General features: G+C 42.3%; 1 protein-coding gene across 1 annotated transcript in view; it reads right to left on the bottom strand.

The window, feature by feature from the left end:
- Positions 1-319: 319 nt before the first annotated feature.
- LOC147012659 (syndecan-4-like) overlaps positions 320-22,535 on the bottom strand; it is a 22,882-nt gene continuing 666 nt past the window's right edge. The window contains exons 2-5 of the mRNA XM_085853713.1: positions 4,030-4,111; positions 3,818-3,927; positions 3,463-3,679; positions 320-2,959 (exon numbers count right to left, since the gene is read on the bottom strand). Of these exons, the coding sequence (XP_085709839.1) occupies positions 2,805-2,959; positions 3,463-3,679; positions 3,818-3,927; positions 4,030-4,111 (564 nt within the window). The 3' untranslated portion in view covers positions 320-2,804. The remainder of the gene's footprint in view (positions 2,960-3,462; positions 3,680-3,817; positions 3,928-4,029; positions 4,112-22,535) is intronic.

Here is a 22,535-nt window from a genome sequence, read left to right as displayed (position 1 = left end):
CGATCTTTTCTACCCCCGTTAATCCACCGTCTTCTTTCCTTCCTGAAAGTCCCTGTAATGTCCATCTTCTATTCCCTGTTGTCTGTTCCCCACTGTTTTGTCCTTCCCACTCCTGCCCCTCTTCTCATGCCTCCTTGCTGTGTGTTGTGTTAGCTCTCATGAGCCTCAACAAGGTATACCAAAAAAAAAAAATTTTCGTCTGAATCCGTCCACAACTTTGAGATATCCTGGTCACAGACAGATGTGAAAACATTATCTCCATCCACCTTCTGTAGCAGAAGTACAAAAAAAAAAAAAGAAAAGGAAGTCAACAAAAGCGGAAAGAGACAAAGCTTTATTGTAAATTGGAATAAAACGTGGCATAACACAGCTTCAAACATTCCGAAAAAGTTGTGTTTGGCAGTGTCACTTGAAGCCGCCAAGAGAAGCGAGTGCTGAGAGCACGTGATTAGAAGGGCATGGCCAAAGCAACATCAGTAAAAATACAAAAATTTGCTCTCAAAACCTTTTTTTTGTCTCGACCGAAAATATCTAGACATGATCTGTCCAATTACCCAAAAAAAAAACATTTCAGAAATGGCAGCCATCAGTAATAAAATGTACAAGCTGCGGAATGATACAAATTACAGCACATGATTGAAACAGCAATAGGTCATTTGATAAAGATAGCAACTAAGTATAATAAACATTTACAAAGAGAAAAATGAATATAACTCTATAATGTTGACATATATTTAAAAACAAGAGGAATTATAATTTATCCAGCTGCAGGTGCATTTGTGAGATGAGGTGGAATTTATTCACACAAAAAAAAAAAACGAAATGTGTACAGATTCTTCAAAACCCAAAGAGTTTGGATCATCGTATAAAAGGAAACAGCAGAAAAAGTCAGGCTTTGTCAACCCCGTCCCAAAATATGCACGATTTGGCAGAAAAAGCATTCAAATGATTGATTATTTCACCGGTACACATGCTGCAAGAATCAATCTGAACAAAATCGATATGCTAATCTCGTACCAGAATATACCACCACATCGTGCCATCAATTGCATAACCTTGCCTCAAAAACAGATAAAACGAAAATGACAATTAAAAAGGTGAACAGCAGCAATGGAAGAAAAAAAAAATTATTAAAATTAAAAATAATAAACACCAACAAACGACTTAAATCTGCTTATTGTTGTTCGTTGGATAAATCGGCAAAAGCAGAGCAACATCCCTGAAACTTCCAATCAGAAACCGATGAAGATCTCACACTGTACCCTGGCATAGGAGGATGCAAACTCAGATGATGTCACAAACCCTCTTCCCTTTGTCACCCATTCATGATACCCACAACCTATAATCCAGGCATGGATCGTGGGGAATTTGTGTGTGGGGACGGAGGGGGGCGGGGGGGGGGGGGACGAATACATTCCACGACTTAAAGCACCATTTTCCCCAAAACCCGATAATCACATTTATTTATAGTAAACAGCAAGTACCTCTACATCAAATGAGAGACTAGTCTTTTTGTTAATGACAAAACAGATTGGTCCAGCAACAAAGAATAAACAGCATTTTAAAAACTTTTCCCTTCCATATGGTGAAGAAGCTGACAAGATGAAGTCCGCAACGTTCCGAATCTCAGTTACTGAAATGTTCACCAACCACGTTTGGAGTACCCATGGAGAAGGTAAACTAACTTACGATGAGATCCCTCAATATGCAGTACCAGAATAATGACGAAGTCAAGCAGAATAATTTATTTTAGTTCGATGTTATATGTACACTCATCAATGGAAGGCATTAATTGGTGGACGTTAACAATGTCGCCTCGGTGTCCTTCACGAAGAGTAGGCGAGCTATCCCCGTCGCAGACACCCTTAACAAATTAAAAATTGCTGCCCTGAGTGGCGACCCGTCAATGATCTTTGTGGTTCCATGCTTTCTTGCAGGTCTCCCGTGAGCCCACATGGTGACTACCCATCTATACCACAAGTCATTCCACAGTGTGCTCACTCGTCATGTCCTTCGAGTCGCCTACCTGGAACAAGACATATGGATCAAACCTGCAGTTTACATTTGCATCATTCTGAGTTTGCGCCAAGCCGTTGAAACACCCGAGTATCAAACTCGTTGTGAACGAGGTCCTCGTGAAAGCAGGAAAGTTCCGGATTCTTCAACTGCTCATTGAAAATGAAGTGGAGTTTTGAGGAAAAAAACAAAAAACAAAAACAGAAACCCATGAAGGAGATAACTTGCACGGCACCCTTCACGTTCAGAAGCGAGAACCCACCAGGTAGACTTGTTTATACAATGATTAATAAACACGCCCAGGTATCTCGATTCCGTTTGTCACGTGTTCGCCGAATCTGCATTGTTGGGGTTCTGAGCAAACAAAGCAGAGGAATAGAATGATCTGTTCATATTCGGTTAATTTTTCTTTTAATTCATCAGGATTTGAAATCTTAAACTGCATATTAAATATGAAGTAGAATTTGGAAAGAAAGACACTGTTAATAACCGTTCCGTTTTATTACCGGAATGATGTTTATTTAATTTTGCTGTAGGTTGTCACTTTGTTTTGAACAATGCAGATGAATGAAATACTTTCCTCACAGTATCCTCACAAAAAAAAAAAAAAAAAAGTGTGAGAAAGGGGGTCAGGGTTTACCCCCATTAGGGGATCTGTGCCGAGCTATCATTTAAAAGGCAAAACTATCATTATTTTTGATCCTCTTATAACCTTAGCATTTCATCTTTTACACCACCCTCCCCCAACAATCCCAAGTGCTGACTCCTAGTTCTGCTTGGTTCCGAGTTCATGCGTATATCTCGGTGTTGGCTCGCTGGTACGCCGGCTCGGCGTTTTTCCCAACGATGCAGTTTCCTTCCTCCTTCTTTCGCATTCGCAGTACGAGGAAGGCGATTAGCGCAATGGCCATCAATAGGCCCACCACTCCGCCGGCGATGATGGCTACGGAAAAGAGCAGGGAGGTTAGGGTCAGAGGGCACGACTTCATTTCAGGAGAGTTTGTCGTGGAATCAGACCACAAATGGCACAAGCATTACACCGAGTACACTACATGTAAAACAGTGGGTTAAGCTGGCAGCGCAGAGAGTTACTGGATTACAAACATCGAAGGAAATAGTTTTATCAATTTTGTTTTGCTTGTACTGCACAATAACCTTTCACACATTTCAGTATTTCAGTACTTCCGTCAGTCTCAGTTATCTGACAGTGTTCAAAGCGTAAATACCTGGGAGACTTTTAAGAGTACAAAGGATAAACAGACTACAGATAAGGGTTCACCAACAGGTGGTGACATTAGTCATCCATGCACCTCAAATCTTGAATTATTGAAAGATCATCCAGGTCTGAAGAAACAAATGGAGTTTTACGGGGGAACTTGATCATGGGAAATGTGTCGCCAAGGAAGGAGAGACAAAGCATAAACTGACGATGCACAAACTACCAACCTGCGAGAACTTCAGTGCGTTGCAGAGAACTCCCCTGTGCAGAACTTTGGACTTTGGCAGCTATCGCATTGTCAATGTCACCGCCCACCAGGGGAGGAACATTCGGTGCGATCTCGTTCGATCCCACAACATTTTCATCATCCCCGATCTCTGAGGATTTTTTGTTCGGGATGCTGCCTTCGAGAATGCGATTGTCTACTTGGACGACATCTTCTTCCTACAGGTCATGATGGGTGTGAGTCCAAGGCCACATCGCCAATACAAGCAGCACACGTTCTCATCAGTCTCTCGATGAAGTGAGGAATGCACGGCTTTTTGACAATTCATCATGTAAACAACATTGCAAGTAACTCACGTCAACACTATCGCCGTCGCCATTGCCATAGTCACTTGAATCTTCCTCAGAACCATTTTCTGAATCGCTATCCAGAAGCTCATCACTGTCGGGGTCAAACTCGAGTGATCCTGAAAATAGAAACGTAATGAAGAAATAAAGTTGACTGGGAAATTGTCCAATTTCAATGTCAACCGACAGGACATGTAGGGGGAACTGGAAAAGTAGCTGACCTGAACCGGAGCCATAATCATCTTCATCGTCGATGGGGCCAATGTCACCACTTCCCGAGCCCTCACCAAGATCGGTTTGGAACTGAAAAGGTATCACCCACGTTAGCATGTGGGTGGCGTTTCAGGTCACATCGCAACATTTCAGTAAAAGTTCCTTTTAATTCTGTACTTTGTTTGAACATGAAACAAATTCTCACCAAATAAGCAGAATATAGGAACTACACGGAGACCACTAAAAATTCCCTGTCTGACATTATTTAGTTCATAAAGTCCCAATTTTCCTGTCTTTCATGTACTGTAGGCAAGCATCTCAATCAGTCAGCCATGGCTGGCTATCACAGCTGAAGATGTCCGTTCACATGTGACAAGGGAACAACCGGAGAATGTGGACTTGTTCATGTAATTATAGTGTAGAAGCTGCTGCACAAACAAAAACCCAACAACTACGCTCTGAGATAGCAAGCAGTGTCACCTTGTGTCAAGGGATTATCCGAGAAGACCAGACAACCCGCTACCTGCGATTTTAGGCAGGAATTTGCAACCTGCTCATGGTGTGCAGGCAATAACTCATCTCATCATCAAGTACTACGTCCGACGCAGAGCATTGGTGTTGCTGAAGCAATTACAAAGCCACAATTCTGGTCGGGTAGGCACTCAGACTGAGGAACTTAGAATTTGGCCAGGGTGCTGGCGATAGCTCACCTACTCATTGCAAAAGACATGATTGGATCTTCACTGTCCACCAACCAATGCTGGCAGATGGGACACCCAGTTTAACGTCCATCCGAGGGGACGGCACACACACACGGATGAATCACCTGAATGACAGTCTATAGCTGGGTCAGGATTCAAACCCAGGCTAGACAGCTCAGTGGAAAGTACACGAACACACAATGCCGTCCTGCCAGCCCCAAAACTCCCCCAATGAGTTGTGATCACTGGAGAAAAGAATCAGTCGTATTTATAACCAATAAACAAGCCAAAATAGGAAGATATTTTGAAAGTAGGAGTAAAGTGAAAAATACTCCACGAGGATAGAAAAACATGAAAGTCAAAGATTGAGCTCAAACAAGAAAATGAGACAAGGGAACACTTTTGTTTTTCTAAAGAAAGAACAAGGAACCACAAAGAGGAAAAGGAATGCTCAAGGAAAATATAAAATTTTTACTGCTGCTGCAGGTGGAAAAACATTAAACCAAGCAATCCTGGGTTTTTTATTATATATATATATATATATATATATATATATATATATATATATATATATATATATATATATATATATATATATATATATATATATATATATATATATATATCTTCCAACATCTGGACCAAGTTGCACCTATGCATTGCTCGAATCCTAAAAGAATAATCCTACAGAAAGATCAGGGGGTGGTTGCAATTTTGGAGGTCCATATGTGTCCGTCTGAACATCCGTTGCCAATTAGACCTCACCCTCAACTCCAGGGTCATGCTTACGTGCAAATACTGCAAGCGTGAAACAAACAATGCAATTTTTAATGGCTCTGGCTTTCCCACCATTCAATGTGACTGCTTCCTCTTTCACGATAAACATTTTGGAGCTCATGGTGTCGTTTACCACCTCCTTCGGGCATGCGTTTTGATCATACGGACCTTGCAAAGCAATGCCCCTACCCTCTCCAAATCTCACAGAAAGCCATGCCAAGGAATGCAAGGGCGCTCGTCTCGTCAGAGCAAAGTTTGCTGCAGCCATGCGGACTGCTCGAATGTACCTAAGAGAGACACAACGGCTTTTCCTACACCAATCACAGCACAAAGCACGATGGAGAACGAAAATCATGCTTGTGCTTGGGAAATAAATAATTATAAAATAAATGAATCCCCACCACAATCTATAAGAAGCCAAACCGAAGGTACCTACACCAAGGTATTTCTGCATATAGTGGTGGGTGAGAAGAACAAAGCAACATGTATCCCAGCACGACAAACAGAACGTCTCCGTACAAGAAAGGGAGGCTCGGCGTCAGACAAACCTAACCTTCGGCAACAAACGCACTGATGGATGCTTTGCCCGTCACCTCGAGGTGACATGTTCGAGAAACCAAACTTTCAAACACAAAAAAAAAAAACTCAACAAAGGACGGTAACAAAAAAAAAACGACATGTTGAGACCCAACTCGTCAAGCACAGGAACATCGCATCTGCAAATACGGCAAAAAAAGAACGAATCAATTATTTTGGTCGCTTGACAAATTGATCTGTTAATGCAAATAGAATTCACCACTGGCACCTCAAAACTTGTGTTTTCTATCAATATAGCTTCATCCTGAGCTCGTAACTAAAAGCCAAGAATGTCCTTGTGATACTCGAGATCAAACGGTCGTATACGTAGTGCGAGACCGTTAGTGGAGATTCATGAAGTCTTTTGCAGAACTACATGAAGCCACTGACTGTAATCAGGTGGCTCTCATCACTCAACCTAAAGCTATAGGGTCTACATGATTATATTAAAAGGTAGAAGACCCTGAAGCTCGTTACTGCCTTTCATCCTTTTCTTGCTCTCCGCGAACAAATGATGCTCAAGCGAGATGGCGATTGAAATCTGGGGACTCCTGAATCTTTGAGGCGTCCATTTGCCTGCGACTTCAGATAAGAGCCTTCTTGGAACGGCTGCGTGGAGGTGATGGTCGCATCATGGTTGCGTCGATGTGTCGAATATTGGGAACCAAAGCAAAGGGCGAATAGTGAGCCATCCCAAATGCAATTTGTTTTGTGACGCTTATCCAAATTTGTACTAAAATTTTGGTTCAAGTACTTCCCCTTGTCGACCAAGACACCTGCAAGTATTCTGTGTAGGCAAGAGGATCATGGGAATAAACATTGAACATGGGAGAAGCCCACAACCTAATAATGTCGAGACGCGTAACCATGGCCGAATAATGTGCGAAACCTTAGTGCGAGCACGCTGGAGGAGACAGCAACCGCAGTGAGTGTGCCTTCAGTGAAGTTCTTCAAGCGAGTGTGAGACATTCTGCTCGTACTGGCTGCTACTTCAGAGCTCAATGGCCTGGTCTGTTACTGTGAACAAAGAGGAGCCTTTATGGTAAGCACTGCCACGCACAGGTTGCCTGGCAAGTACAAAATGGGGTGCCCTGAGGGGATTAAAAATAAAGCAGGTGCCAAAGAGACTGCGAGCAGGTTACAGTAGGGTGGTGCAGTTGTTGTTGTTACATGCAGGGATGAAGAAAATTTACAAAAATGTAGATGTCACCACCTAATTGTAAAATAAAAATATATATATATATATAACTAACCAAGGACTGATAACCCTTCATCCAGTGAGTGTGGAGTCAAGGCTATGCATGCAGTCAGTGGTCCACCGAATGAGGTCTGTGATGCTGTGACCGCACGACCTGTCACCAAACAGCCAGGTGATGCTCAACATTAAAATTTCTTCCATCCATTTCCTTTCCATGTGACCCTACTTGACGGTCATCGACTATGACACGTTGAAGTAAAGGTAACTGAAACGGGTTTCATTTGGAGACAACAAAAAGAAAGAAGAAAACAACAAAAAGCATGTGTATAATAATAGTTGCCTATTCTTTTTAATCACCCATTGCTGGTCAATACTCGAGGTTGGCTTGAAATTCCTTTCCGAGGTCAGTCAGACAAAAGAAAGCCTGCGAACGATCTTCGGTCCTTTTAGTACAAGGTGTGGTGATCCTTAACCATGGCCCACCTGGCTCGATACGCCAAATAAGGTGTCTGCATGCAAACTGGATCTCGTGGACAAAGCGGTTGTTAAAGAAAGGCCAAACAATAACCCCAAACCAACAAAACACCCACAATGTGCTGGGAGTGGGCAGGTGTAAACGGGCCCCTATCGGCACTTCCCTGTCGACAAGAGCAGGCCAATCCCTTTTTTTTTCTTTTTCTTTTCAGGCAGATGTTTGACATTCCTTTCCTGGAGAAGGGGGTTGGGGGAAGAGAGAAATCCATGGCTTATGGAAACAGAGGCAGCTGCTACCACAGCCACTACCTCACCGCTCAAGCCCCTCGCTGTGCCACGTTTCAACTCCAAAATCCATCACGGTGCCAGGTACAACACCAGCGTGTGCGCACTGTAGACACATCACCGCAGCATTGGCTGGATGACCCATTTGATAGTTTCAACGACTTGTTTTTTGTTTTTTTTTCTTCCCCCACAGTAAACACCAGCGTTTGGATCATCTTTTTTTTTCCCCTCCCTCACAATCACTACCCAAACAGATTGCCATTTCTTTATCTCTCTGGTTCCACTCCATTTTTGCTCTGATGGCCAAAATTTTGACAACACGCTGCGAAGCACTGTAGAAGAACACGGCGCTTGAATTAACAGTGAACAGATGGGTGTCGATGGTAGTTCTTCAAAAAAAACAAAAAAAAAACCCAGTGGAGCAAGTCATGGTTTGTCGCAACAACTGCACAGAATGTAACGTCATGCATACTCCATTGTACAAGGAAACACTAACAAGTTGGACGTGCGAGAAGGTCGTTTGGCCCATTGTGCCTGTGCCTTATCCACACATGTTAATTCAATTGACATCTCCGATACAAACCCCATCCTTACAATTTACTCATTTTCATAGTGTGGAGGTGGGAGAGCAGGGCTAGAAGAAGGGGAATGATCCTGTTTTTAAAAAACGTGACATGCATTCGGTTGAGGGAAAATGGGGAACGAGGCTCCTATTTAGCAACAAAGAGCTTCTTCTTTTTTGTTAAAGCCACATGTGAAAGGTTCCAGCTAATAGGTCACACGTCTGGGGCCAAGTCAAGGTCAAAGGAAAAAAAACACAAATACTATGAAAGGTTATTGGGGTCTCTGCGAGCAAGTAGACCACAATGATGAGATAAAGACTCGGTGGCTTAATGGTTAGAGTGTCTGCCCAGTCTTGGAAGTTGGTGGTTCAAACCCGGGCAAAGTCTTACCAACATGATCCAGACTGCTTCCTTGCTTGACGCTCAGATTTAAAAATGAGAGAGCATGGACAAGCAGCCACAGGTTGGCAGCCATTGAGCAGGCTTGATGGGCCTCGTGCCCTCTTCCTGCATTGAAGTTCCTTGTAAAGGAAGTCGTATTTAAAGCATGCATGAATGCAGCTTTCTGTTTTTCCTCCATGTTGAGGAGGTTGGGGATATTAGGTGACCTCATATCCCCCCAACCTTCTCAACATCAAGCTTTGTGGCACTGACTTTGATCTCCTTCCTTTCAGACTCTTCACCCCGTGCCAAGGCCTAAAGTGTTTACCAGCAGGTCAAAATGTCAAAACTAATGTCATAATATGACAAAAGCAGTGAAAACAATGAGACTTTTTCTGTATGCTTCCATTGCGAGAGATGATGAAGGCCATCTTCTTAATCCAGCATGCACTACCTACTGCTCGACAACATAAAAGCTTTTAAAAGGTTTATTAAAAAAAAAAAAAACACCTGCAGGAATCACGGTCTTCAAAGCCGGCATCAGTCAAAGACATCAGAAGCACTAAGATCAGAGATGTTTTGCAAGCAATTTGTCATGGAAATTAAAAAAACAAACAAACAAACAAAAAAACCCAGACCTGTTATTCCATATTTTTTTCAAGAACCTTGATCTATGACAAGTTGCAGCCGGAATGCAGGCTGGGATCCATTTCGACAACAGTACTCAAAAATGGGGAGCAGGCGCGTCAGGCTGCACAAAGGGTGGTCGATCAAAATCAAACAAAGGTTTTCTCGAGAGATATGGACCCAAGACGTGACCGTGTCAAGTACATAAATACCATTAAATAAAAGAAAAAAAAAAAGAAAGAAAATTAACCCCAGATTCAAACAGTCACCGCAACAGCATCACAATGTCAAAAGTAAATAAGACGCGGGGTTCAAACAACCTTGAACGGGTTCACTATTTACAGCTCCGACATGTGTCTCAGATTGTGTCCTTTGTCCCAAAGGCAGTTACAAGCATTGTAAACAAGGGGCATCTGCAAAGCCCAATGCAAGAGAGATAAAACTTCTTACTTTTAACCTCAAAACCAAAACGTTAAATGTCTCTGCTGTTACATCAATGAAGCCGGATCAAATCGAGGAGGTTACGCTAAAGAATGAGGGTCCAAGTTTGCACCAAGAGTTATGCTGTTGTGGCGTATCGTGGTGTTTGTCGGTATGCATAATCAGTTAACCTCCAGCCAGAGGTATTGAAACCTCAGCACCGTACTGTACCGTGAGCCTACCCCCTCCAGTTGGAGGTCATCAAGAATGTTATGGTTGGCTGTACTGCCAGCAGATTCCTGAAGCTTTGGGACACTAGGACAGTGAAAAGGAGAAAAACAAGTCATAAATAAGATTCAACACAAACATCAAAACACAATGAAAAAAAAAACAACAACAACAAAATCTACCTGAACTGTTACCATGAAAACACAGGTCTGTTCTGGTGGTTGAGGTGTGGTCTCGATAAATTCCTCCTTGGCATTGAGTGTAAGAAAAGATCAAGTTCCTTTTTGCAAATGCCTTATAAAGAACACACGAGGACCGAAAGTAGCTCAACATTTTTAGCGACCACGCCTCATGTACCAAAATGTTTCGATAAAAAAGAACAAATAATCCAGCGCATAGTTCAAGATAAGATTCGTACAAACAACAAGGGTAAATTTCCATCCAACCAACGACTCCTTACGACGTCGTGAAAACGTCAAAACACAAATTATCGGGTTGCTGGTCTACATTACCATGAGGTTCAAACTTAAATGCCTTCCCTTCATTTTTCACATCAAACTCGAGGGGCACTCTGTAGAGCGCATACCTCCACCAAGCTGATTAGTTTACGTTCTGCATCTCACCGAGAGGCCGGATCAGGATTCGGACCTGAACCAACATTGAATCGGCTTGTTCGTGTCACCTTACCAATGTGCCCACCAAGTTTCGTCCGAATCAGTCCATAACTTTTTGAAATATCGCTGCTACATGTCGTTTTTGGCCGTATCTCTCAATGGTGAAGAATCACTTAAACTCTCAGATTTGGATCTTCACCAATATGGAATCAATTCTTCCTTGTTACATACCCAACCTGACCACCAAGTTTCATCCAAATCCTCTCCACAACTTGAGATATTTCCTCCACAAAAACAGACATACAGGCAGAGACACAGGGGTAAAAACCACCTCCATCCACCTTTGGTGGCAGAGGTAATCAGGTGACTAGTCACCGAATAAAAAATTAATTGAGGGATTACTATTAATTCATAACATTGCCTCGTCAGAGTTAAAGTACAGAAAGTTGAAATAATGGAATGAAAGTTTGAATCCCGAACTGGCTCGAAACGGTCATCCTTGCGATTCATCAATATGTGTGCCGTCCCTCGGATGGACGATAAACTGGGCGTCCCGTCTGTCAGCATGTGATCCCACGGAGTCCTTTGGGAAGAGCAAGCGAGCTGTTGCCGGCACCCTGAACAAATTCCAAATCCATGCCCTAACTTTAGTCAAATATCAGGCCTGGCCAACCAGTTCGTGAAAGACTTGGGTGAAGCTTCCTCTGGCCAACCCCACAAGAACATGGGAATAATCATGGCCGTTAAAGAGGTATCACAGGATAGTTGTCCCCCCCCCTACCCCGCGTACGTGATAAAACATGCACCAAAAAAGGATGTCGAACACGAGACAAACAGATCTTCTCACAAGCGAGACAGACAGCTTCACATTGTTTCGTGGTCATGTGCTTGCGTGTCGGAACCTGAATATGCCCCACATACATCCTGTACCACAGATGAGGCAGGACGTCAGGACAACATGAATTATGGCAACAGATCTGTGCGTGACAGCTTCCCCTTCAGCAATAAGGTCTGGACGTCCATCTGGCAAACTGCCATCATGGAACTTCGTTTCTTCTCAAAACAGCCATGAACTTGCTCCAAAAACTGAAATAATATACTGTATATATATATATATATATATATATATATATATATATATATATATATATATATATTTTGAACATGACCATTCTGTTGGAGTGATGAAGTTACGTTAGCAAACATTTCCCACCATACAGAGATGGAAAGTGCAATCTCTTGGAACCATTTGTAAAATTGCCCTTTTGTGAATGAACAAAAGCAGGAAAAAAAAAAGTGCTCCAATAAATAAATAAATAATTAATTAAAAGCAGGGGGGGTTTTTTGTTTATTTATTTGATTTTTTTTAATGAGCATCACCATCTTACAGGACTATCCAGTACGTCTTGGAGGTTTATTAGACAAGAGCAATTGGTGGTTAAACATAGCCCGGTGTTGGCTTCGTGGTTAGGGTGGCAGCTTGGGATCCTAGGGTCCTGAGTTCAAGCCACATTGGCCCGCTGAATTAATACACCAGGAGGTTGACTCAGCCTGTCATCCTTCCGAGGTCGGCGAAATGAGTACCAGTGCACTGGTAAGGGGGACACTGCATCAGCGGCATAGCCACATCCCAACCAATGATGCAACCAACAGCCACAGGCTGCACTCGATAGAGAGAGAGAGAGATGGTTAAACAGAACATGAACGGCAGTAACGCTTCTGAAATCATTTCACTCGATGAAAAAGATGAAACAGAAATGAGAACCTCAGATGAAAAATATTCTCTTTTTGGAAAGCTCAAAATGAAGTCAGCTTCTGGCACGGGACGCAGGCTCTCAAAGAGCAACAATTAATAAAGAGCTCGACACAAAACGATAAAATAGGACACGTAAGGGACCGGTTTTATCTTCAGGCCAACATTACCTGAACCGAGCGGCAACGTATGGAGATCAAACAGGATGCCGGATCGATTCAATGAATGGGAACACGAAACTTTGGGCGAAAAACAAAACAAGATGAACGGATCGTAATCGAGACAAGATGTGCGGAAATGGTGATGTGATGGAAATTGGCGAGAAAGAAGAAGTAGAAGTAGAAGATGGCATGTGGGATGGTTTGAAGCCAGGAGATAGTGATGTGAATCAGAATAATTGTGTGATGCCCTCCATCAAGTTTTCTGCATCAGATTGGTGGTGAAACCGAATTCAACCACTTGTGGCTTGGCAGAGAGAAGGCGGGGGGGGGGGGGTTGTTTGGGTTATTAATCATGGAGTGCACACACCTTGGAGTTCTCTGAATTGTGTACATGATTGAGGTCTTTGGAATTTGCTAGATTAGTGGCCATCCCTGTATGACACACAGGTTGTTGCACAAGTCAGTCATCATAGGGATTTAACATTTCCATGAAATCATCATTTCACCTCAAAACAATAAATCATGACGGATGCTGGAACCGTTCACCATCAAGATCGACACGTTTACGAATCAGTTTCACACGGGATGCTTGGCCGTTCCTCGATACGTCAACGTCCATGTTGGTACGCTGTCATTGCATTTTTCTTCTTCAGTTGCTCGACGTAGAAAAGAGACTTCAGATGCCACGCGGAAAGACGTCAAGAGGCGTGATGTCCGGTGACATAATGCTGCCTGACGTGCACATCCTGTACAGTTGGTTACATTTGGTCATTTGTTTTTTTTGGTGATGCTGTAAGCGAATTGTTTCACTGGATGCAATGCATAACATCTCCTGGGGGTTATGGGTGAAACTTGGTTACATCATTTAGACCAAGAGATAAAGGAACGATGTTCAGCGTTTTAAGCTTGCAAAGTCGTTTGACAAGTTGTGTTGAAGCCACTGCAAAATGCTGTTTATCCAGTCGACTCCCGAACAGATATCTACATGTACAGAACATCATCAATCAGTTGAATTCAACTTTTAGTGACCACTCATAAGCAGAATCCGATAGGCCAAGTTTTAATGAGTTCCCTTACAAGGAACTGCAACGCAGCTGAGGCCACCATTAGGTCAATCAAAGCCGATGCTACGGTTGTTTGTTCATGCTCCATCCTTTTTCAAAATGCTGAGCATCAAGCAAGGAAGCAGCGACTACCATTTTTAGTTTTTGTTACAACTCGGCCAGGGGTGGGTTCAAGTTCAAACTGCCGACCTCCCAGACTCAGAGCAGATACTCGAACCATTGCGCCTTTCAGATGGGATACTTCAAAAGTACCAATTCCATTCATATTTAAAGTTGCTTCTTGCAATATAAATGATGTCGAAACAACGAAAAAACACACACAAAATGTCATAACCCCTGTTGGTTTAAGTAATATTGCTGTACGGAGTTAAAGGGCTCGCCCATATTTATTCACAACTAAAATGGCCGCCAGTCTACCAGTCAGCCATGTTTGATCAGATCATAAAATGAAGAGAAGTGCACCTGTCTGCCATCATGTACTGTGCTTGCGCCAAGTTTAAACAAAATCAGACCGTGCAAGTCTGAGAATTGTTTGGGGACACATTGAAGTAATCAAATGGCCGCCAGTCAGCCATCTTGGATCTGATCTCAAAGAATAATACTAATAATAATAATAATATTAATGATGCACATATGTGATCAATTATTAATTATCTGTGTGCCAAGTTTGAACAAGATCGGTAAATGCATGTCCGAGAAATGTTTGAGGATGCACGCACGCGAAAATCGAGACCAAATCCATAAGCCCCCACGTTTCGGTCTAATAAACGATATGCATGTAGTGATACGAGACGTGCCGCCATTGTCTGTGCAGGCAAGGACTTGCAACACAATATTCTTCTGTTTTGAAGGGAACATCAAGTTGGCTGTTCCATCTTCTATCACTCACTTGAGGACATTAAAGATTCCACATCTCATATCTGAAGTGGATCTTAAACATCCCACAGTGATATGGTATTTTGGCCAGGTACGGTGGAATAATTCCGCCCTAACATGGATGTTAACCCCACAACGGCTTCAACGATGCTCAAAGGTCGGCGGCGTCTTGGTAACTTGACAACTTTAATCACAATTTAAAGACCAAGCCAACATGAGCCCCCTTGTTTAATAAAAAGTGAAACCCATCGAGACGACGACGACGGTACCAAATCAAACAGATATACCGATACCATCGACAACATCGCCAACCTAAACCCAAACAGATAAGCAGCAAAGTAATTATTCAAAGAAAATGAACCGACAAGTCCACGTTTCCCACATCTTTGAGAGCTCAGTCAATTTATCGATGCCTGCCTGCTTCACGGGTATTCGGACTTAATCGGGGCAAATGTTGTATAAACTTCAATAGACATGTAACAGGTTCCCATCGTGTGCTGCCGTTTTGACTGCTGGTTGCATCATTGGTTAGGGGGTGCTGTGATGCCGCTGATGCAGTGCCCCTATTACCAGTGTACTGGTACTCATTTCGCAGACCTCAGAAGGATGACAGGCTGAGTCAACTCCCTGGTGTTAATTCAATGGCCAACAGGGCTCGAACTCAGGACCCTAGGATCCAAAGCCACCACCCTAACCACTAAGCCAACACCAGGCTATGTGTAACAGGTTATAATTTGTGATCGACAACAATTACAAACGATGTGGGACTGCGATCGAAGATAGCCGATGGTTCCCGGAAAAGCCAACTCGTAATATTAGCCAATTGGTAGCACTTGAAATTCTGCCGCGTAATGAAAACTCATTATTATTATAAATTTTTTTTCCAAACACCACGGACATCAAGACGAACACTTTTAAAAAATGCCTCCCTCAGGGAACCATAATAATCGACGTCCAAAAAAGGCGATAAATGAGGTCATGTTGGTTATGCCCAGATCTTTTGGATGTCGATAAATTGAGACACGAAGATTGTGGTGGAGGAAGGGTGGGGGGGTTATTTATTTAACTCACAGTGCTGGTTGAAAGGACAACTCTTCAAATATTGTTCACAGTGGGATATGACCAAAGGCACATAATGCCAATGTACTTTGACCGCTAGCTAACCCTCCAAGTCAACAACATGTCATCACTCTATAGCTTTTTAGGCAAATGCTGATACTGCTTGAAGTCGAGGTGCACCTGCTCACAACACCCCAAGGTGCACCTGCTGACAACTAAATATCTACCCCATTATTTGCATTCAATTTTTCCTTTGAATTCTTTGAACCTTTAAGCCGATTGCTCTTCCAAGTTAGCTTTCCATTCCAACAACAGCTTTTGGGTGTGTGACTCGTTACCTGTAACTTTAAGAGTCACGTATGTTACACACCAAAGTGCTTGGGGGGTGGGGGGGGATTTATCCTTTAAGAAATCTCCATGCAAACTATGGTCGGAGTCAAAGCAAACCAAGAAACAAAATATCAGTTGTTTGTTCATAAAACCAAGGAGAAACTGCAGGTTTGAATACCATCCTTAGAACAAAACAAACACTTTGTACAAAACATACAATTACAACAAACACGGAGCCATTCCGAGGGAGTCGGCGAGGCTTTGTGGAAAACAGTTTAGCCACAGGGGTAGGTTTGCCTGATTTTTGTGTTTTCCCACACTTTCCCCTTCCAAGCCCCATCCTCAAATTGATTTCATACGGTGCCGGCATCTACACCCCATTCGGCTTGCCAAGGACCAATAGCACGAGGATGCCAAACACTCGACTCAAGGGGCTCTCCCTCATCGCGTTCCTTAGTCAGGCTCAAGCTCCTCAAGGCAACAAGTACGGTGATAATCGGAAACGTCATGAGATCCATCGTGACAAGGAGCGGAAATGGCTCGAGAAACTCAGGACAATGTTACCCTTGCACTACGAGTTTTTGTTGAAGCAGAGGGAGCTGATATACAATTACCAGAGTGTGTTTGCAAAGGGAGGGGGTTTACAAGGCACGAGCAGGTATTCCCCCACCCCTCCCCTCCTCTCCTCTCCCTTGGCAAGAAATCTGAAGGGGGGGGAGGGGGAAAAAAAACTTTCGAATTTTTTTTTTAATGAAAAATCTTTGGTGTAAAACCTAAGTCGGGACTCCCCGAGTATACCCTGAAAATTTGGTGTCGATCAGCACAAGGGTCACAGAGTAGTTACCAGACAGACATACATACAGACATACACTGCTCTGTTTTAGATACACCTGAAGTATTACAAGTTACCTGAATATAGAGAAAAAAAAAGTCGTACACTCTGAAAGGGAACTATGGTAACACAGGAACAGCGGCCTTGAAATGAAGTTTTAGTCTCACGGACTTTGTTTTGCTAAAATGCAACTTTGAAAAGGGACATTTCAACAACTAAACTTCAATAATTAAAATTAAATCACCTCCATCTGAACAGTGCAGAAAGGGTGATCAAAGTTCCATTGCCAAAGTGCAACAAGTAATGAATAAAAATGTCTCCATCCACCTCTCGTATAATAATAAATCGAGTGCAACGGAGACACGGTGCACGTTTGAATGTATGTATCCGAAACTCGAGGGATTACATTCTTCATAAATCAAAATGAGTACACGACTTTTGGCAAAACTTAAACTCAAATTTAATTGTAAAGATATGTGTGCATAAAAATTTATTTGAAACCAATTAAATAATGCAACAATCACAGAACATGGTGATACGAGTAATTTGTGAATATTTATGGTACTCACTGACGGGCACTTCAGCAAGTAATAAATGTTTGATTTTCTACCAGGGATAAAACTTGTTACCCTCGCCAAGGGAGAGGGTATTGCGTTTGGGTCTGTTTCTTTGTCTGAGTTTGTTTGTCTGCACAGAACTTTCGTGTTTTTCTCCGCAACCGCTTGTCGGATAAAAACGAAATTTTCACCATCGGTGCGACTATTCGTGGAGAATAATTTGATATCAGTCACGTGATTCGACGGCCATTTCAATAAATAAATAAATAATAAATAAACACTAAAAATAAACTTCAAAAATATTCTCTGAAGTGGCTGAACAAATCGAGGCGAAACTTTACACGCATGACCACCTATCCTTGAGGAACAAAAGGTTCACACATATGAGGTTACAGGTCACATGGTTCAGCAGCCATATCAGATTTACCCCCAAAAAAACCTATTAAAAATCTTCTCCAGAATGGCTGGACAGATCGAGGGGAAACATCACACAAATGTTCCCAAAGCCATGAGTGTACAAGTTTAAAGGTAAAATTGATAGGTCACATGGTTTGGCAGCCATATTAGATTGAAGAAAAATATTAAATAATGTTTCCTCCGGAACCACTTAATCAATCGACGTGAAACTTGACATTTATGATGAAGTTGTGATGGGGAATAAATGTTTTAGATTTCAACTGGATCGAACGCATTGTCTGGCAGCCAGAATTATTCTTTTATTTTTTTGATATGGGTTCTTTTTCTTTTTTTGAATAAGGCTCACTTGGCTGTGCCTGGCTGGGTTTGAGGGTAGAGGAGTAGCAGCTGAAATGCGGATCCTATGCAGTTTCCTCCTGATTACTTCATATTTAATATTTACTTTTTGCTTGTTCGAGCTCCCTCTGATTACTCCAATGCAGGACTGTACCTGTTTGGTCTTCTATTTGATTTGAATGGGATTAAATTCAATAACAATTTGAAAAAAAAACGTCATGGGTCAGGGTCAGGTGTCCGTTCAAAGCGGGACATCTTGCTTCCCTGTCATCACTGCCAGCAGTTATAAAGTGGCAGTTCTAATCACGTCTCATTAATTACCTAACACACCAGTTCACAAACACCACAAAAAAACAGTCCTGGCGAGGGTCTGCAATCTCTGATTGCTCTCTTTCTTGTTTTTATATTGGAATGTCTTTTATTCTCTTGTCCATTCTGCTCCAGACTTGGTGGTGTAATGGTGAGAGCATCTGCTCTGAGTCTTGGAAGTCATTGGTTCAAACCTTGACCAAGTCATACCAAAGACTTCATAAAACTGGTGTGTGCCGTTTCCTTGCTTGACGCTCAGCATAATAAAAAGAAAAATCGAATAGAACATGTAAACATATGTATAAAACGTACAACTTCTCCATCCCCACAAACTACAGTCATAAAAAAGGAGGGTGCTTACACCAAGCAAAGTACACAAGTTAACAATCAGTTAATTTAGCAAGAATCATGAAATTCATGGTTAAGCACTTTTAAACTTTGTCCTTTGTTATCAACACCAATTTGGTTCCATTCCAACCACACCCCCACCTACCCTCGACCGACCATCCCTCCCAATCAAATTTAACAATGTCAGGCCATGACCAAGTTAATCATTCTCAATCACAACCAAGGACCAAAGTGATATGACTTGTGGGACAACATGCGTTGTTTGTTGAACATGCGCACAAGGATGGGCCTTCCAAAAGTTCAACATAAACAAACAGATTAGAATGGGGTCAGGTTCAAACTGGACCACAGAACACGTGTTATGCAGTACAACAGCTTTCACTTTTCTTGTTGACAAGGTTCGTCCTTTTGTGCTAAACCACAAACACGTTTGTTGGAAAATGCTTCGCAAGAAAAGTGGGGATATAGGGGTGTAATTTAAAGGAGCATTTGATTGGTTGCCAAAAGGAAAGACAATGAAACAGCAACTTGGATCAGACTGGAGGTGAAAGAGGTTGTTGGGCGGGGGGAGGGTCAACCCGAGGTTAATATAATGACGATTTAGGAAAACTTCCTGCTGTTTTTCCAGAAGGAGAATTTAAAACATTCCAGGAATGAACGTGATCACGAGGAAATGGACAAAAATTACGTCCAGAGGAGAACATGCATTACCATATTCCTCATTAAATCCAGATGAAAACCACTCCACAAATTTTGCTTACATGTACGAGTTCCATAAGCACCAGCAGCAGACGAGTGGTGTTTCGATTTGATTATCCTCAAGGGTGGGCACCGTGGGACAATGGTCGACTATCCTCAAGGGTGGGCGCCGTGGGACGGTAGTCGATTATCCTCAAGGGTGGGCGCCATGGGACAATGGTCGACTATCCTCAAGGGTGGGCGCTGTGGGACGGTGGTCGATCATCCTCAAGGGTGGGAGCCGTGGGACGGTGGTCGATCATGCTTAAGGGTGGGCGCCATGGGACGGTGGCAATTTTACTCACAGCTGTTAGTCCTTGAGCGAAAAGGAAACCGAGAGCATATCGCTAGTGCATTTACAGTAAAACAATCAAATTGTCACCAACAATCACAATGATTAACAACGCCTGTCTTCGCCAATTACTACATTCAATCAGGCCACCAATTTCAAGCGGGAAACTTTGGGAGAGGGAAATAGTTATTGTTCGAGGAAAATGTGCCCAATTTAAAGTGTGTTCACACAATAAAACGGAAATTCAGACCAAATGTGAAGTTTTCAAAAGCTGAGGTCATTTGCGCAACTGGAGCCTTCGGATTTGGATGCTAGTCAATCTATCTGGGCCCATGGACTTGTAATACAGATCAAGATTTGAGCGAACACTTGGTGTAAGCATCTGGTCCATCGACTCACCATCTGAGGATGGTGTATGCGGAGCACATGATCGAGTTCCACATCGGTTCGTGACATCACCTTGGCCTCACCCAAGTACAAATCAAAACGGCTTTAGTTAGTAAGGATTGTGGGTGTGTGCGTGTTCAAGATGTTAAAAATTCAAGAAATGAAGATTTATGGTCTTCATAAACAATTCTTGAGTGTCAAACATCAGATTTGTCAGGGTGGGTTCGTTTCCCGACCAATGATGCTTGTTATCCTGACAGCAACTCATAATATAGGAAGAGAAGAACTCAATCGCAAAACTGGCAGTGGACTTGCCGAAAAAGCCAGGGTCCAAGGCCACCCATCCCCTTTGACAAAATGCCACATTTTAGGTTTTTATGACACCCGACATAATGCTGTTCAAGGGTCCGGTCACATGTCGGTACGCCCAAAATGCACTTTGTGGCTGAACACCTACGGTTCGATCAAAGCACTCGAGTGATTGTGATGGAGTTTGAGTCGAACACATCCAAACTATCTCTTCACTCCCATAGACACCCTACCTGTTCCTTTTCACAAAATACTAAAACTCAATTTAATTCAGTTAACTGGGCTGGTAGGACAGTCTAAAGCTATCTAAAACCACAATCCCTGGTGTGGAGGTTTTAACCTTCCTTCAACATCTGACAGCCCAACTCCTTCTTCCACCAAGAAGAGGGTTTTAGCAACTTTTCTTTTATGACCCTTATTGGTTCCCCACGGGTTTCACGGGAGAGGACTATAGGTTTGCCGTCAGTCTGTCCGTCCCACCTGTGGTCCCCAAGACTTTTCTCCCCTGTACCCTTTCACATATTCAACTGAAACTCGGTACATTGCTTTATTATAATAAGTTACAGATGAAGTTTGAGTTTGAAGGCGTTTCGTCCGTTTTTCACAGAATTATGCCCTTTGTAAACTTACAAAATACCACCTCGGAAGGGGGCATGTATTGCAAAGCAAGTCTCTCTTGTTAAGAATATTCTACACCCCCTCACCTCCCCCATATTTTACAGGAGGCAGAACGTGTGGGAGCTCTCACACCACTGAACACCTGTCTCGACATCTCAGGGGAATTACAAGATCAATATTAAATTAACAATCCTTTGATACCCAAGTTCAACAAAACCATTTTAGTGTAAAACAGAAACACATACAATATATATATATATATATATATATATATATATATATATATATATATATATATATATATATATATATATATATATACACATAAGAAAGGACCCATGGAATGTAAAATGTGACTTCAAGTCCTCAACTCTCCCCACCCCCTCACAAACCCAAGTCATCAAATTATATATATATATATATATATATATATATATATATATATATATATATATATATATATATATATATATATATATATATATATATGACACTTTTACAAATTGAAAGTAAAAAGTAAAACATTATCATAAAACCATTCAACATGTTATGGAACAGCTCACAATCAGGTAATAGACGGAGTAAAATATGGGTGTAAGCTTAAACCTTTGCACATTCATTCACACCATAGAGTAAAAGACTTTAAGACACAGACATACAGAACCCCCCCCGCCCCCCCAGCATGAAAAAACAAATAATGTGAATTTTTCAGAATGCACATCGGGCGTTCAAATAGTTCTCGGATCGAGATTCATCTACAAACAAACAGTGCAAGAAACGACAACGGTTATATTTTACAATACAAGTTTATGTGATCAGATAAGTGATTCGAGATGGTGTTTCTTATTAATTAAAATGCACAAACTTGCTGATTGGAGGATAATAAAACCACGGTGTTCATTAGACGATCAATCGTGAATAAATTCATATTATTTATCATAAATAAATGGGGATAGGAGGATGGCAAACTCGCCTCTACTCTTTCTGGCATGGGTTCGAATCCAGAACCAGCTACAAACTGCCACCCTGGTGTTTCAGGCAGAGTGATAAGTCAATGTACGTGCCCGTCCCTCGGATTTACATTAATCTGGGCATCCCGTCTGCGAGCATCAGATGGTGGACGTTGAAGACGCCGCTGTGTCCTTCACGCAGGGTAGGCGAGCCATCTCCGGCACCATCAACAAAATTACAAATTATTGTCCTCACCTTCGTCGAACGTCAGGCCTGGCCAGCCGGTTCGTGAAAGACTCGGGACAAGAGCCAAACCCACAAGAATGTGGTAAT

This window comes from Eptatretus burgeri, chromosome 14 (genome assembly GCF_056783735.1).
Source record: "Eptatretus burgeri isolate ZD-2024b chromosome 14, Ebu_testis_v1, whole genome shotgun sequence".
Classification (NCBI taxonomy): domain Eukaryota; kingdom Metazoa; phylum Chordata; class Myxini; order Myxiniformes; family Myxinidae; genus Eptatretus; species Eptatretus burgeri.
This window is presented reverse-complemented; position numbering and strand designations above follow the sequence as displayed.